Source organism: Pezoporus occidentalis, unplaced genomic scaffold, assembly GCF_034315485.1.
Source record: "Pezoporus occidentalis ecotype Australia unplaced genomic scaffold, CSIRO_AGI_Poc_V1 ctg54, whole genome shotgun sequence".
Taxonomy (NCBI): domain Eukaryota; kingdom Metazoa; phylum Chordata; class Aves; order Psittaciformes; family Psittacidae; genus Pezoporus; species Pezoporus occidentalis.
This window is the reverse complement of record NW_026915877.1, coordinates 3,211,161-3,229,165: the sequence shown is the minus strand read 5'-3', so window position 1 is coordinate 3,229,165 and position 18,005 is coordinate 3,211,161. Positions and strand designations below refer to the sequence as shown.

Sequence of the window (18,005 nt, the reverse complement as noted above, 5' to 3'; positions counted from 1 at the left end):
TTCTCCTTACCTTTCTTCTACACCCTCCCCCTCAACAAACTTGCCTTTCAAGTCATCTAGAAGGTCCAAGTTAACAGACATGCAAAAGTATGTTTTAACTCTATTTTTAAGTAGGACTTTGGAATGTATTTGCCTTTCTAACCGGCTAATGAAGAAGGCTTAGTCATTCATCTAGGTCTTCCAATTTCCTCTCAAACAGGATTTTATTTCTCTCCCCATTTTCAGAGGAAACCAGCTGCCACAGGGGATATAAATAGACTCCACAAGTCTCGAAACAGCAGTGCGCTGCTTCTGTTCACACACACAACATAGTACTGAAACAGTTCCCCAAACTTCCAAAAGTTGAGTGGTGTGTCAGCAACCCAAACTAATGACTTCTAAGCTCTACATCTCCAATCCCTCCAGATTTTATTAAAGCCTTACCCGTCTGAAGTCAGAATTGCCATAATTAGGCTCCCCTCTGAGAGGAGGCAACTGAAGTCTTATGACTCACTTCCTCTCTCCAACATGAAATAATTTAGCTTCTGGTCCTCCCCCCAGTCATCTAGACTACATGCATGTTGGTTTGCTCCAGGCTGTCTGAGCAAGTCAACCAATATTCCTCCAGAACAGAACCCAGGATTCGCAGTAGCATTGCTCACCCCAGGGACTTCTCCCCACTGGCCAACACAAGCTCACTCACAGCAGATCCAACTCCATGCCTGAAACACTAGCAAGTCCTTCAACACTGCATCAGTAGCTCCTGCACCTCTGAGCAACCCCGAATCTCTTATAACACATAAGTTCCAGTGTTAAATGTGCAGCCTTGTGCTGCTATACAAGCACAACTCTGACCAGCTCTGACACCATTTGCATTGCCTACATACTTCGATTTAAAAAGAAAAGCTGAGGACCAAATTTTGGAGGGTGCAGGGACACCACACAAAACCAGGGAATAACTGGTTTATTAAACCAGGTGCTACTCGTAACCCCTGAGATTCTGTAGCAGCTGTAATACCATCATGGATGGACGATCCAGCATCAGAACCAAGTGGGAGGTCTGAGGGTGATTTGGGATGTGGGAGAAGTATGGCAGGTGGGGGAAGTATGAAACACAATTAAAATGCACCCAAAATGCTTGATTCTCAAGTTAAAATCTTCAAGTTTCAACAGTTTATAAAGGTTTTATTTTAAACAAATAGGGTGCCATCCAGTACTCACTTCTGTTCTAATTTCATTTTTAAATGCAAGCTACCTGCCTGCAAAGCAGCTACAAAACCAGGGCCTTTTAAGTTCTCCTTTAATGGTCCGTCTACCATTCAAAGACACAGCTATTCCACACTCATCCCATAGTCTCACACTGCATTAAGAACATGCTTTCTGTTGCTTATCATGTATCACAAAAAGCAAGTATTAGGGTGGAATAACAGTCACACAGAAGGAGAAAATCAGGAACAACTACTGCAATTCCTTAAGCCCTTTTTCTTTTGTTTGTTTTGTGGCTTTTTTTTTCTTTTTTACACAGACACGTCCTTAAAAACGGAAACACTTGGAATTACTAGTTATTAAACTCCCATAGAGACATCTAAACATCTATTATCCAGTCTTTAAATAGCTTGAGGGGACACAGGGAGACATCTTATCTTTTTCCCTCCCCACAAGCAGGAATAAACAAAGACAACACCTACCTTTAACAATCTGCTTGGCACAGGCATTATAAACTTGCTCCTGGGTTGTATTAGGAGGTAACACTCTATCAAAGACATATGGTTTCCCTTGCTGCAAACAAGACAGAAACACTGTAAGATAAAGAACATGTAAAACAGTTTATAGATAAAATATGACAGGCATCCTGAAATGCAGCACTTACTACAAAGGACGCCATTCAGTGCAATGGAGACAATATTTTGTTGGCTAAACAGAAGTGACATCTCATGCTCTCCAAACCCATCTTTTCTACAGTTGACAAATAAAATGCAGCATATGTTTTCTGTGTGTTCACATTTGGGTCAGTGGCTACAGCTGCAGGAAGCAATAAGCTGAACTATCAGTAACTGAAAGCCATTTTCTCCCTCTCCTAGGAGTTAAGGGAGAATAGCCATGTAAATATTTGCAAAAGATCTGCTGTTCATTGGAGCAAGCTAGTGAAAGCTGTGGTGTGAGAAACGGCAATCAGATCTGAGAGAATCAGAAGTTTGCAAGTCCTGACGGTTCCCTTCTGCTGAGGCTGGGGTGGTCCAGCACATCCCAAGCACAGTTCCAGCACACTATGTGTTCCTTCAGCAGAAATAGACTGGTTTGATTCCTATGCTCAACATGCAAATGTGCATTGGTAATAGCATAGGTGAGACCCAAAACAGGCATCCCAGTCACTGCTGCTTTACCCTAAGCTTGTATTTTATTCAGAAATGGTCACAGTTTTTATCCTTAACACCAACAAACAGCAAGATACCATGTGAAAAGAGCTCAAAACTGATGTTTTGAATGGGACTGGAGCCATTTCCAGACTGTGAACTGCCACCATCTCACCGCAGACACTGAGCTGCCTTAATTCCCAGGGGGCACCACAACTGACACTTATCATATGTCTATATGTTGTAGCACAACCCACCCATACACTTCCATAAAATTTTGATTCCTCTGTAGCAAGTATAATAGGTTACAAGAGAAACACATATTACCAACCCTAAAAATAGGCTTGCATGACACTCAAAAGGCAAATCAACTCTTAAGACAGCAGTTCAGCTCCTTACAACTCAAACCCAAGCAAAATATGTACATTTAAAATACAATTCCTTTATTTAAAGTTAACTAAGAGGAAGTGTAACATGTTTCTTATTTTCCATCAAAGCCTGTAATATATCCTTTCTAAGATGTGACACCTGCTCTGAGAACATGACAAAGGCTTCAAAGCTAACTGCAAGGTGGATGGATACTCAAAGTAGGAGTCTTGTTCTTGTGCGCCGATGTACCATTCCTGTCATTTGCTGTCAGCTGTTCAAATGCTGTGCTCAATTAACCATTTTTGTCACATTTTGTGATTTTACTTCAAGCAGATCATAAGCTTACACTTGCCTGCTCCTTAAACTTGGATACTTAACAGCCACAGGGAAACGAGACAGAAAGGTGTTTGCCTGCAATGTGTGCTCTTGTTTCGTCCCAGAATTTCCAATCTCAAGGATATGAAAGCAATTTATAAATCATTCAGTAAATAAGCCATGGTCCTATGCTGGCATGAGGTGCCACTGGATCACCCAAGCACCTTGCTTGGTAAGACACAAGCTCAAAGTGGTGACTCGGACAGATATGACCAATGCAGCTCAGGCCCCAGTTTTCACCTGCAGCAGCTTCAGCCCCCAGGAGAATGGTTGGACTGCTGGGAGCACCCAGATGGCACCTACCCCAAACTCTCTCTCCACAGCTTTCCATGGACAGTTACTATAACTATTCTGGAGCAATTTCTCACATGGACCTTTTACCTCTTACACTCATTTTGCTTATTTGAAGCACCAGACAAGCCCTAATGCAAGAGACCAAAACATACAGACACTCAACCTTTGCCATCCACTTACCCCATTTATTTCCTTCATGCCCGAGTTGAGACTTACTGGCTAAGCAGTGTGAGAGAGTGGCAGAGATGCCAGTACACCATCCTATAGTGGCAAACGGCACTTGAGCAAACATTGCCTTGGTGCAATCAATCCGGCTCTACTGAGCTCTCAACAACTATCACCTCAGAAAGCCACAAAAAAAAAAATCCCATTATAATTGTGCTTCACACAGCTGAAATAAGCACTGGCTGCAACTGTTATTTATCTGTCAGACTGAAAAGCTACAAATGTTAAACAGCAATTCACACATTTGCTACGTAGGTCCAATCTCCTCCAGATTTTTGTTCTGGGAAGCTAAAAGACTGGAACACTCATCACTGATATCCAAAGAAAATAAATAAATGCGAAGGATCACAAAGCACCTGTCATCAACTGCATGAAATGACAGCACTCCATTACCCAAGAAGCACTTAGGGGTTTTGGGAGAGATTTTTGGTACTTCATCTCGGCATTGATCTTAGACAAAAGACAACTCAAGGCTCATGATCTTTTCTGCAAAGGAGAGTATGAGTGGGCACAGACCCTCTTCTACCCTCAGTTTGCTAATGCATACTTCTTTTGCTCTACCACTGTTTCTCCTCTGCCCTAAATCCTCTCAATCCTGTTTTACCCCCTTCTCCCCACCAGCTGCATTCCCTGCTCCTTAGACTCGTCATCCTCTTCCTTCTCTCTCTGTTCACCTGCTTGGGTCTCTGATGTTGGAAAAATGTTAGGCATCACCCATGTCACCCTATTCACCTTGCTCAGCTTTCTGACTCTTCTGTCCCACCAGATCTCCTTAGAGTTCTCACCACCATCTCCAGGGTCCTGGTGGCAAGCTGTAACCTTCACCACCTCTCCCACTGAGTTGCTCCTCACCCCTTTGATTTACCAGCTGGGCAACCCACAGACCCAACCTGCATGTGTCCCACAAGAGCTCGCCCTCAGCTTACAGGGGCTAGAGAAGACCACAACACCTCAGACAGGAAGAAGAGTCTTTGAGGTTCTCAGTTACCTTTTGCCTCAGTCTTAGCAAGCAAGTTCTCTAGCTACGCTGCTCAAGTCTTCAAAGGCAAATGCAGGGACTGTAGGAGAGGATCAGGTCTGAGATCATCTTAAGAACCTAAATGTGCACAAGTCCATGAGAACTGATGAAATGCATCCACAGGTCCTGAAGGAGCTGGCGAATGAAGTTGCTAAGCCACTGTCCATTATATTTGAGAAATCATGGCAGTTGGGGGAAGTTCCAAACAACTGGAAAAAGGGAAATATAACCCCCATTTTCAAGAAGGGGAAAATGGATGATCCAGGGAACTACAGACCAGTCAGTCTCACTTCTGTGCCTGGCAAAATCTTGGAGCAGGTTCTCCAGGAAGGCATGCTAAGGCACATGAAAATCAACAAGGTGCTTGGTGACAGCCAGCATGGCTTCACTAAGGGGAAATCCTGCCTCACCAATTTGGTGGCCTTCTATGATGGGGCTACAGAACTGATGGACAGGCGTAGAGCAGCTGATGTCATCTACCTGGGCTTGTGCAAAGTGTTTGATACTGTCCCACATGACATCCTTATCTCTAAATTGGAGGGACATCAATTTGATGGATGGACCACTTGGTGGAGAAAGAACCGGCTGGATGGCTGCAAACGAAGAGTTGTGGTTAATGGCTCAATGTCCAGCTGAAGACCAGTAACGAGTGGTGTCGGGACTAATTCTGTTCAACATGTTTGTTGGTGACATGGACAGTGGGATTGAGTGCACCCTCAGCAAGTTTGCTGATGACACCAAGCTGTGTGGTCCAGCTGATACGCTGGAGGGAAGGAATGCCATCCAGAGAGACCTTGACATGCTTGTGAGGTGGGCTGATGCCAACCTCATGAAGTTTAACCATTACAAGTGCAAGGTCCTACACCTGGGTTGGAGCAATCCCAGGCACAGCTACAGGTTGGGCAGAGAAGAGATTCAGAGCAGCCCTGCGGAGAAGGACTTGGGGGTGTTGGTCGATGAGAAAATGAACATGAGCCAGCTTCAGTGTGCGCTTGCAGCCCAGAAAGGCAACCGTATCCTGGGCTGCATCAAAAGGAGCATGACCAAAAGGAGGTGATCCTGCCCCTCTACTCTGCTCTTGTGAGACCTCACTTGGAGTATTGTGTGCAGTTCTGGTGTCCTCAACATCAAAAGGACATGGAACTGTTGGAACAAGTCCAGAGGATGACTGGGGGGCTGGAGCACCTCCTGTATGAAGACAGGCTGAGAAAGTTAGGGCTGTTCAGCCTGGAGAAGAGAAGGCTGCATGGAGACCTCAGAGCAACCTTCCAGCACCTGAAGGGGGCCTATAGGGATGCTAAGGAGAGCAACTCTCCATCAAGGGACTTTAGTGATAGGACAAGGGGTAACGGGTTAAAATTTAAAGAGGGGAAGTTTAGATTGGACATAAAGAAGAAGTTCTTTACTGTAAAGGTGGTGAGGCACTGGAATGGGTTGCCCAAAGAAGTTGTAAATGCTCCATCCTTGGCAGTGTTCAAGGCCAGAATGGACAGAGCCTTCAACGACATTGTCTAGCATGAGGTGTCCCTGCCCATGGCAGGGAGGGTGGGGCTGGATGATCTTAAGGTCCTTTCCAACCCTAACTATTCTATGATTCTAAGGTGTCCAGCACGAAGGAAAGCTGTGGCAATTCAGTTGCCAAGATACTGTTAAGGCAGAAGATTTTTCTCTGCAGCAAACTACAGGTTTGGATTTCTTCTGTAGAGTGTCATTGTTGTAAGCTCTTATATTTTTGCCAGACTTTCCTCAAAGGTAACAAAAGCCACACCCATCCTCCAAATGCAACATGCTGGCAGATCCAAAGGGCTTGCTTCAAAACAGAGAGGGTGAACAAGCATGAACATCACCTTATTTTTATTATTATCCCAAGCAGTACTTTTACCCCTATTGTCATCTTCAGAAATAACAACTGGTTGGGGTTTTTTTTTAGATGTAACTCAGCTTGAATTAAAAACCAAAATCAGAAAGATTTCAGCCTTATTAGACCTTACTCAAGAAAGCAATAAGCAGATAAAAATTAAGTGTTTTTTTCTGAGTTGATGCTGTTTATCTGTATACCTCCTCCATATATTATTTTCCAACTTTCTCATTACATGAAGTGCATTCTCTCTCATACATAAATCACATCTTCCTTCCTATGTGATTACTTCCTACAGTCCCCCTGACAATCTGTTCCATTAACTTATGCCAATGCTGCATAACGGCTAAGATAAGTGCTCCAATCCACCCACACAATTGCTGCTGAAGTTGTATTGACAGCAAGATAGATTCTGTTCTGGCCCTTTGATAGCACAAAGAATGCTATTCATATGTATTGCCAATTATTATTTTACCAGCTTAGTGTTTAGTTTCTTACTGAGTTTACAGGTTTGGCATTTAAAAAAAAAACCAACAAAACAAAACCACTGAGGATCTGAGAAGCACAAAAAGAATCTTAACCATGCACGTGCTACCAAAACTGTCATTTTACAAGCAATACCAAAGAGCAGTACTATCACTAGAAGCTAATGTAGGCTCAATTAAAGATAACCAAATACATTTCCTGTTTAAAAATATAAAAAAATAAACCTTAAGTCTCCTAAATTCCCCACAGACTGGAAATGAGAAGTGCTCAGTGCTTAAAGCTGCATGCTAAGAATTAGGAGCCTTAATGCAATTTCATGATTAATTCCCTGTGATCTTCAGGCAGACATTCAAGGTTGACTCCAACAGTACATCTGCATGTTATGATGCTAAGCAAGATGACACCTGACTTTCAGGCAGCTGAACTCTGAGGCAGAATCCACAGTCCAAGGTCCATTCCCAAAGTGCCTTATAAAACCCAGGGGCAAGATAAGATAGCTTAAAACAGAATTTCCAACAGCTAGCATGTAGATATGTAACTGCTAAAGTAGAAAGGAAGAAGAGAGCATACAGAATGATGAGTTTCTTTGTTTTAGGGGGTCTGTAAGGAGACAAGAGTCTGATAAGGAATTATAGTCTTGAAATACAGCCTTGAAATTTATCAGAAAATGAATTATAGCCCTAGAATCAGAGATATCATCCAGATTTCTCACAGGGCAGATGCAAGTTTGCTCTGCTTGAGCAGACAGCTGTGTGCAAGTTCATAACTGGTGGTCGTGAATATGCCTAGTGCGGTTCTGACACCCAACACACAAGCTCTGCTGATGGTGGAAGCAAAGTTCATTCATACTTGCCTGGAAAATATTATGCGAGTAAATTCTTGAGGGGGACATCGTTTCGAAAGAAACTCAAGGAGAGGTCACACTTTAGTTTTTAAAAGAGAGAAAAACATCCATCAGTCCATCCAAAGCTCACCTCTACATGTCTCAAGGAGCACAGAAGCGCAGAGGCAGACAGGGGACCCATATGGCAGACTCTAGGAAGAGGCACCCTGACAGGGCTCCTGCCAAGGCTTTCCCTGGAGAGCATCTGCCCCATGGTGCAGGTGTGAAAGCTGTCAAGATGACTCTCAGGATCCCTGTCAGAGTGCTTAGGTGTACAGTATATATAATGGGATTCACACAGAAAGAACATTTCAGGATTGCACGGGAGTTGGGGGATGATTAGAGGAGGACAAAGGCAAGGAAAGGGAGGAATGCAGGTCATCTGGCAGGCAACAAACATGGGATGAAGAGTCAAAAGCACCATCCATGTAAGCAGGCTGCTTGCCCAGTCATTCCCCACAAGATCCAAGTGTCCGTGCTGCCAGCTGACCTATGTGTGATGAGATCTGGAAAGAGGCTCAGCCTCTGACAGGCTGATGGATTCAGCACTTCCTAGCAGCCAACAGTTAGGGCACTCAGCTGAAACGGGCAGATAGATCGTGTACTCACGTTCCCCCTCATTAATCTTAGTCCTCTGTCCCCTCAGAAGGCAGGAATGTTTTTTTCTCCACAACCTGGTCAAATAAAGGCATCCCCTTTGCTCTGTAAAAGGGGTGCATCAGTCATGCAATCATCAGCCAATAGCTCAGGAAGACTTTTGGTCTTCCTGATGAAAATCACAGTGCCAAATCACATGGCTCAGTTTATGAGATGAACTGTTCGGTAAACCATGACTCTGCCGAAACTCTGTCATTATTATTCTAGGTCTCTATTCAAGTCAAGGAGTTTTATTGATGCAGTTGGAATGAATGATTCACAAGTGGGTTTAACATATCATACAAGATGCCACTGCTAGTATATAGGCAATTGAATTGTGTGATACACAGGAGCTTAATTAACGTGAAATTATTTCCCAGCTAGTTTTCACTACCATAAGTGCTCTTGTAGGAAAACGTTTTATAAGTAAAAGATACATAATTGCAGGCCTGAAAGACAGATTTTTTCATAGAGCAGAAAGCAAACTGTTACCAGCAGCAATTCAATTTTTCAGTCAAGGCATATACCTCACGCAGCACTGAGTTCCTTCCTTAGAAGGTGGCATAAAATACATTTCTTCCCTCTAGCCTATAGGAGTAAAAATTAAAGTCTTTGGTTCCTTTGAAAATTTAGAGGCCAAATTTACTGAATGCTGCATCAAACTTGCTCTATTTGCAAGTGGTATAAATAGCTGGCCCTGAAAATTCCCCCTGGAATTAGACAGACCTTGTTAGAACAACTTCTTTTCCCCCCAAGTTACAGAGATTCTGCAACAACAAGGTTATTATTTTGCTGGTAAAGCACAAGAAATAAACAAGATCTATCCCATTCTCCTGAAACCATCTATATCTAGTGAGAATTGAAAACACGATTCAAGACGGAGAAAATAACTGCATGCTAGCAAAACAGTTAAATTTAATTATGACATTTTCCCTTTATTCACTCATGCTGTTCAAGTAAATGCTACTGCCATCCTATCAATTTTCTAAGCTAGTTTGTCCTTCAAAAACATTGGGGCAGTAGCATGTCACCTAATAGATGAGAATTCAGGATTAAAAAAAATCAGGAAATTTATTCAGAATAAGCAGTCAAAACAAGTTGTCCAAAAGAAATTCTTAAATCTTGGTAATACCCCTAAAACTCAGTTGGAGAATAAATTAAAAAATGCAGTCATGTATGAACAGGCACTGCAGAGCAATTTGAGTAGAACACAACATTACTTTTGCATAGTGGGCTTAATTATTGATCCACCTTATGAATATTTTTGTGGAGCCGATGGAATCTGGCTCATGGCCAGTGATCCACTTTTAGCTTTCACTCCCCAGAGAAGGAACCTTTAATTCCTTGCAACAAATCCTGTTCAGAAAGCACTGTTTTATTTTGGCACAGATCTGCAATTTAGGAAACCAAACCTTAGAAATAATTTTAAAGCTTTTTCACCTAGATGCATGACCTGGCAAATATACTCTTTAAGGAACTTTATATGAATTTTAAGTATAAAGATCTCCCAATACAAAGCCAACTATTAAATAATACTCATTAGCGACATATTTTTATACTTCTGACAAAGCAATACTCAGAGTCACACCTGTCCATTGTTATTTACTTGCATTAGTGCAAGCTAATCACTGTCTGGAGAATGAGATGGACCCAATGTCTCACGGACCAAGCAAAAGCTCCAACCCCTCACTGGCACTTCTCAGCCTGTCAGATGGGATGTTATCCATATAAAGCTAGTCACAAAAATAAAAAGCAGTGCAGACTGTCTCCCAACCCCCAGCTCAGCCATTCAGCTTACTGCAGGCTGACAGACTCCTCGAATCAGGAAGAAGGATGGGACAAAAAGCTGGAGAAGCAGCATCCTGGTGCACATCAGGCTCAGGTGCTCAAATCACTGCTAGAGGCTGCAGCCCAGCTGGGAGCACCCACCAGCACCATGGAAAACAGGACCTCTTCTTACTTGAGGGAAACAAACTCACTTTTCCTCTTCCAGGACTCCCCTGTGTCGCATGGCTCAGTAACAGGACAGGGAGGTAGAAAGGCCCCAGGACATAGCCTCCTCCAACCCATCATCCTCACTGCTCTGCAGGCAGATGGGTGCAGGCAGCCTCGGCAGGGGCAATGCCTGGTCAGTGACTGAACACTTGGCGGTACCAAGCACTGCATGTGAATGCTGCGTAAGTGGCAGCGCTTAGTCTGCGCATCCTTTGGTACTCCTTCCACACATCCTTCCAGCCCACCAGCGCCCTGCACGCCATGTGGCAGCTTGTAGATTTGGGTCTCGATTACTTAACTGCTTATGCAACAGCACAAACCTGGGAATTTGGAGAGCAGTGTTATCCTCCTGCAGTTAAATTTAATCTGAAAAGATTAAGCTATGTTAATGATCATGGAAAAAACTAATGTCGTTTGGTACTCTGTATAGCACTAGCCTAAGACCCTTTCCTGGGTCCTTCACTCCACTTTAAGAAATTAAGATTTTTTTTTCACATTTGTTTTTCTTTTGCAAAATTGCTTCTTCCATGTTTTCTCACAAAACTAAGTTTTTAGTAGATAAGTGATTTTAAGTTCTGCAGACCTCTTCAATTTATCAAAGGTATGAAACCATCAGAGAGAAGAATCAGACATAGGCTACCCTAACAGTCCTAAGAGAAACAGGAAAACATCATTCCCAGCACCACCCCCTCTTGCTTTCAGGTAGCTTGTTCCACTGTATTACATGTAAGAAATAAGTACTGGTTTAATTTAATATACTCTAATTTAATAGAACTTTTCAGGCCTATTCAAAGCTACCTTCATAATCTACTCATTTTACTTCAGCAAAGCACAGACAAGCTTAATTAAATTAAACTTTAAAATGCTGTCACTTGCTTTTCAGATAAAGATCCTCCAGACAAGAGAGGTTCTTCAGTAAACAGTAATCTTGTGAGAATATTTACTACATAATATTCTAAGCCACAACCAATGCACAGGGTCCTTGTATAAGCTGCTTTTGATAGCTCCCACCTCTCTAGAAGAAAAAGAGCTCTGAAGGTAAGCCAGACTCAAAATTATCCAAAATTTCTCCGGTTTTACCATGTTCCAGCATTTCAGCTGACCTACCCTACTCCCTTCTATCAACAGGATAAGAGAATTTCATCATTTCTTTTGTATATAAAACCATTCAGGCTAACAGTTTAGAAAGGATGGGAAAATATTCTCTGAATATTTGAAATATCTGAAAGAAGGATTTCATAATTACAGAAGCCTGAGACTCCTGTAACTAGAGGTCTTGTGATTTTAGTAGCAGTTAAGAACAAAAAGAGAACAACGTATTACTTGTCTATTTTGTAAAAATGCAGTACTTCAAACTTGGTTTTAAACTACTGCTTTTTTCATAAAGAACACTATGATCTTTTAATAAAAAATTCACAGCCAGGAAAATAATGCAGTAAAACCTATCCTCAAGCAATAACAGAAGAGGAGTCAGACAATGTCTCCTCATGGGTGGGGAGCTGTGGGAATCAGTTATGCATGAGGCACCATCTCTGCTTATCGGCAGTATTTCTAGTGAGCTAACAAAAAACAAAAAAAGCCTGTGCAGATATTTCAAAACAAGAAACAAAGCAGTTTTGGTGAAGGAAGATGTTCTAAGATGAAGTTTTAGTCCCAGGTAAGATGCCAGCCTTCAGTTCCACCTACAGAAGAGAAGTGCAACATAAACTAGCCCCCAGTTCAAGACATCTTAATTCTGCTGTGGCAGTGTTGTGTAAATCTTCACTTTGTTAAACATATCACTTACAGATTTATGGGGCAACTGGGTGGCTCAGGAGATTAGTAATGGGATACTGAGCACTGTCAGTTGTAGATTCAAATCCACCTCGGGTCAGGAGAGGTCAAAATGAAATGAGAGGGCATTACTGGTCCATAGAGCAGCTTTCTTTTCAGCATGCTCTGCAAAACCAAGGGTTGAAGGGGATCAGAAAACAAACCACACCACTGGCCATGGAGTATCTCATCAGCCCAGATATATATTAGCAAAAAAACCACAAACCAACAAACAAGTGAGATGCTTGCACCTCACCGCCCACATTCTATGGTATTTGTTCTGAAGAGAAAGCATTTCACAAGCATAGACTGTCACATTTGCAGCTGGGCTATATTCAGCCTCCCAGGGATTATTCATCCACAGCCGCTAATTTATTGTACGACTTAATCCTAAAGGAGGAGTTCCTGGAGGATCTCAAAACTGTCCTGGCAATCACCACAGCAGCGAGCTCAGACCCCAACAGCCAGTGTATGCAGCAATTCTGTGTAAATCTCTGCTCCCCAAACTGAATCTCTTTACACTGACCTAAGAAGAACCAAAATGCCTGCTGCATGGTGGCATGGGAATGTGGCTCTCCACCAGAGACATGCTCCACCGAACAGACCTGAACCGATCTTATGCCATTATAGCTAACTGAAGGACCAAAAGCAACACTGGTACATGTAGATTATTTTCTTCTCCTCTCAAGAACTGATAGATTCCAAGAGTTCAAAAGCCCAGCCTAGTAATGTCCAAGACAGGTGAGGGGATGATACCAGCATCCATAATCTAATGGAGTAACTGTACTCCCAGGGATCAGGAAATAACACTCACCCATTGATACCTTGCTGGTTGAGTGTCTTCCTGATTCACTAGGAGACTAGCAAGAACAGCTTAGACCTGCTTCCTCCTTTACAAACTGAGATATAAGTGCCAGTAGTGCTGGGAGCTTGAATGTTTACTGACCTGCAGGTGTAGCAGGATTTGAAAAGCCTACAATATAACAAAGATTACCACTGCACCAGCCTCCTTTCATGCAATGTAATTAAAACTGTATGCACTAAAAACCCATCAGAGAATTAAGGAAGAATGACAGCACCACTACTTCTGTACTTCCCTCTACCTTTTCCATTGGAAAGTGATACTCAAGAACTGAAAGGGCAGCAAACATTGCAGTGCTGTACCTGGTTTTATCTACACAGGTATTTGATGCACAGCTGTCCCAGCATTATATTCTATTTTGTAGCTTGACAGCTCGTAGCCTAGACTCACGTAGTATATTGGAAATATTCATCTGTGCATCTCAATGACTATAGTAACAGCTACAATTTGAGCATGGAAGAGCCTTCACGGGAGCTCAGATGTCGAGGCAGGCAGAGCAATTACCCTGTCACTGAGTAATGCAGACAAGTTGCTCCTGGCAACAAACCTCTTCAAACATGGATGGAGAACAGCATTCACATAATAGAGGCCCCATGCACGCGTGCGGCCATTTTGATGAGCTTCTGCACATCCGCCATTTCTCTTTGTTCTGATACTACAGATTCTGCGGCACCTGGGGCAGCCCCATTACTGTGAGGCCAGTGCTTCAGACATAAAATGCACAACTAAAGGCCTATTTAATAAGAACATAGAGCGAGAGTAATTTTCCACAGGAACTATAACATTTCACAGAGCGTTTGAGTCCCACTGTATCACTGACCTCCTTTCACTCTTGTAACACTTCCATTGAGTTCTTTTATCTTTTCTTCTGATTCTTATCTCAGTTTGCCCAGGTTCTTCTCTCCCTGCTATTTCACCCAGTTTCAGAGAGGTAGGGGGGGAGGAGAGAGGAGGCAACTCCCATCTGCAAGGACCAAAGCCACACAGCACTGGGCAAGCCCAAGCCTGGGTGCTTGAATACTCAGCTCTAGTCCGCAAGAACACCAGTTCCTGCCATCCGTAGCCTCAGTATAAAGAGGAACCTGCTCAGTCTCATCCATAACCTTGCAACCAACAGGCTTCTGCTTCTCAGCTTGTTGCACTGATTTCCTTACATATCTCAATACCTGAAGGGGGAGGAAGCAGAACTTTCAGTTTTACATGGTATGTCCAAACCTCACAATTTTGCATCAGTCGTCCATTTTTTCTTCAAGCTAAAGCATTTGGAACCAGGTAACTATACAAAAAATAATAGTTTTTAATAACATTAAAAAGGTAAGGATTCTGTCTCTGATGTAGTGGGGGCTAGGAAAGCTTAACTTGGAAACCATTAAACAGAGACCCCGATGCTATTTGTAAAACCCATACATCTGTGGGAGTAGGGTCATGATACTGCAGTGCTTGATTTGGTAGTACTCAACAATCCTCTTCCAGTACGGGCATTCTTATCTGTACCTCTAGTTCATAAAATTCACATTAGGTTATCAGACAAGTAGAGAGGAAAAAAAAAAATACAATATTGCATCACCTTTCAAACAAGAATTAGTTCCTTTTTTGCACTTAAGATAATTTATCAGTGAAGGATTAAGTTAAATCAATTTTCAAGAAATTCAGACTTGTTTAAAATTCATTCAAAATTCAAGAGGAAGAGGCTCCAAATGGCTTTGCATTTGGTAGGAAGAATGCCTATTCCAACTTAACCCATACTGAGAAATTCGTGATGACAAGCCGTACTTTCCCAGAGCTGGCAAAGTGGTTCTGACTGCGTTACTACACAGAATACAGGCAACAATTTATACAAATAATACGTGTAAAGGTGGTATTACTGAGTTGGTTAAAACACACACAGGAATACACATCCAACTACCCTCCTGTGAACTTTCTAAGAACAGAGGGCTGCAGAATTTCTTTTTGTAACGCACTGCTTGGACCCTCTTTGTTAATTTTTGTTTCTGTAAGCGCAAAAAAGATTTTCTGGCTCATAACGCCTTCCTGTGTCCGCCCTATAGCTAGAAATGCATTACAGCTTACATATACAGCACATCTCTTCTTCCAGCACAGCAATGAGATCAGCAGACCAGCCCCACTTTCTGCTAAATTACCCAGAAACCCAAAACACTGACTGGAATTATCTGAAGTAATTCTATTATCAGATACAGAAATCCTGATATATCCCCCCTGCATTTCCCAAATCTTCAAAGCAGGGTACAGTCTGGCCTGCCACACTCCTTACAGGTTTAGAAGGCACAAAAAGTAATCCTGCTAAATGCTTCTACACGTGTGTCAAAGCCCTTGTGCTGTTTCTTGACCCACTGTAACAAGGAAGACAAAGAAAGGACCATGACCTATAAAATGGCAGTAATAAAAACACAGTACCTGTCTTGTCTGTAAATCATGACCCATTCCTATTTCTCTCTAGAAGAAACAACCAAGACCCACAAGATACAGGAGTGACAACTAGCAGAAAATAACGAGGACAAGGAGGGAGCAAATAACTATTAAGACCTTTTATTTCCATCAGCATAAGCCGTTGTTCTTCCTCGTAAGTCACAAGCCATTCTGCTGACAGACTTCAACCTCCAGCCGCCCTCATCAATTGCCACTATTTCCAAAAAAAACCCCAAACAAAAAACAAAGCCAAAATCCTGACCCCATAGTCCTGAAGCCACAGAGGTCTCTTGTCTTCCCCGTATTTGATATTTATCAAATTTACAACTCTTAGATCCCAAAGTCTCTGAAGCCCATGCAACTCCCAAATGGCAGGTTTCAATAATTATAACAACCAAAATTAAAAAGTAAGCAGTTCTTGTTACACAAACCAGCTCAGCACTGGGGATAACTGGTACATGAACAGTCTCCTCTCCACCTGGTCCTTCTGCCCCATATCCCCTCAAGAGGAGGGGTAACTTCTCCCAGACACACCAAGAGCATGCTGGCAACAAAGAGGAGCTGCCCTCTATCCCTTCGCAGCAGTTTACCTAGAGGCTGAACGCTGCCTACTGCATGCTTCCAGGGCAACAAGGCATCTTTATTAGCAGTGCTCCACTTCCATTATGGAAAAAAAAACAAACAGCATAGGATCAGAGCTGTACCAGCAGGACAGCACTGCCACTGCTACCCCTACATGACTTCCAGCAGGAGCTCCTGCTGCTGCTGCTCACAAGCCAAAGCAGCAGCAGAGCTCCAGGGTTTGTCCTTGCATGCCTGCTACAACTGCATTCACATATTTCAGCCATTGCATGCAGAAGAAATACAGTTACCAATGGCTCTTTAGAAAAGTGGGAGAGATACGCAGCAATGCTTCCCAAATGCTAAAGACAGAAGGTACCTCTTCTCCAGGACAGAATAACTGCTCTGAATTCCCACATCTACCAGCAAGACTGTAGCTGCTTCAGCTTTCAGGCTTGCTGCATTTTAGAGAGTCCCAAACGACTTTCTCAAGATGAAATGAAGTATGTACTGGTAGCTACCATAGTACATGGTAATATAAAATTAATGTAAAATTAAATGTAAATGGTAATGTAAAATTTAATGTAAAATTAAAAAAAACCTGAAATTTAAACCACCAAACCCAGTAATAGGTGAGACAAAAACAGAGTACTTCCATTGTATAAACAGAGGACCAAGAGGCTGATGAGCCTAAGGTCACTTGCAAGTAAAATCCAGGTTTGTTCAATTCCAGCACAAAGTCTGCACTCAAAACAACCCAAATGCAAGCTCTGTTAAGGTTAAACTATCTCAACAGATTGAGAGTTGCATCAAGCCAGAAGAGCAATGTACTCAGCTCAGTTAAAATTAGACATTCATATAGTACTGCCTTTGCTGAAGTATCATATGTATGTATCACAGAACATAGCAGTGATATACTATTGACCATTTCTGACAAAGTGAATTTAAAAAAAAATATTTTAAAAACAGGACAACAGTTCAGGGGTCTTCTAGAAAACAACTGCATCTATAAGCATCTCTGCTAGCTCTGCACATAGCCAGCCTTGTAAAAGCACTGCAGGCAGCGCCGGCGCTGGCTTCCCCCTGCAGCAGCTCCAAAGGACAAACAGCCTGGAGGGCTGCTGAAGGCAGTGGTTCTCACTGATCCAACAGAGGCAGCCAGTTCTGCACTCCCTGCCCTTACAGTCATTTGTAGCCATCTCAGATAAGCAGCCCTTCAAAGATCGTGATTAGATGATGGAGACAGCACTGACTCATGTCAGCATATTTTTTTCCCCCAAGGGGAGCAGTTCTGCAGGTGAGCCAGGTGTTTCTCAAGCCAGACACTGAAATACAGTGTTTCTCATTCTTTTTCCCAGCTATGCCACTGGCTCACACAACACACCAGGTATGAAACCACCATAGGTGCTTCCATTTTCCTTCAGCTCTTAGCAGCAGAGTCCTACCTTCCTCCCACACAGGAAGAGGGAAGGCAACTCTTACACAGCGCTTCACAGCTTAATGATCACATATGGTACAATTAAAATAAATTGTTTATACTGGCAACAGTTTTGTTTGAAGTTTATGGCTAAGGTTATTTTATAATACTCAGAAAATCTGGTCTGCACATGAAGCAAGCAATAGACAGACAAATTCTTCTATTACCAATACAAGCAAATGTTTTTCTTAAGTATAAAGAAACATGTGCTTCTGTATAGCAAAATTAACTTTGCTTTGAGATTTGTTTGCATTTTTTAACTACTCTGCTCTGAAGCTGAACTGTAAAAGATACCATAAAGTGAAAAATAATCAAGACAATGTGTTTATCAAATGATAGCAGCATCTCCCACTGAGTAGAAGAGGATGAATATGACATGGGGGTAGCAATTCTT

At 42.5% G+C, this 18,005-nt stretch overlaps 1 protein-coding gene across 1 annotated transcript in view; it reads right to left on the bottom strand.

The window, feature by feature from the left end:
- KIF5C (kinesin family member 5C) overlaps positions 1–18,005 on the bottom strand; it is an 83,312-nt gene that overhangs the window by 55,114 nt on the left and 10,193 nt on the right. Inside the window, exon 2 of the mRNA XM_062637745.1 lies at positions 1,668–1,758. Within this exon, the coding sequence (XP_062493729.1) occupies positions 1,668–1,758 (91 nt within the window). The remainder of the gene's footprint in view (positions 1–1,667; positions 1,759–18,005) is intronic.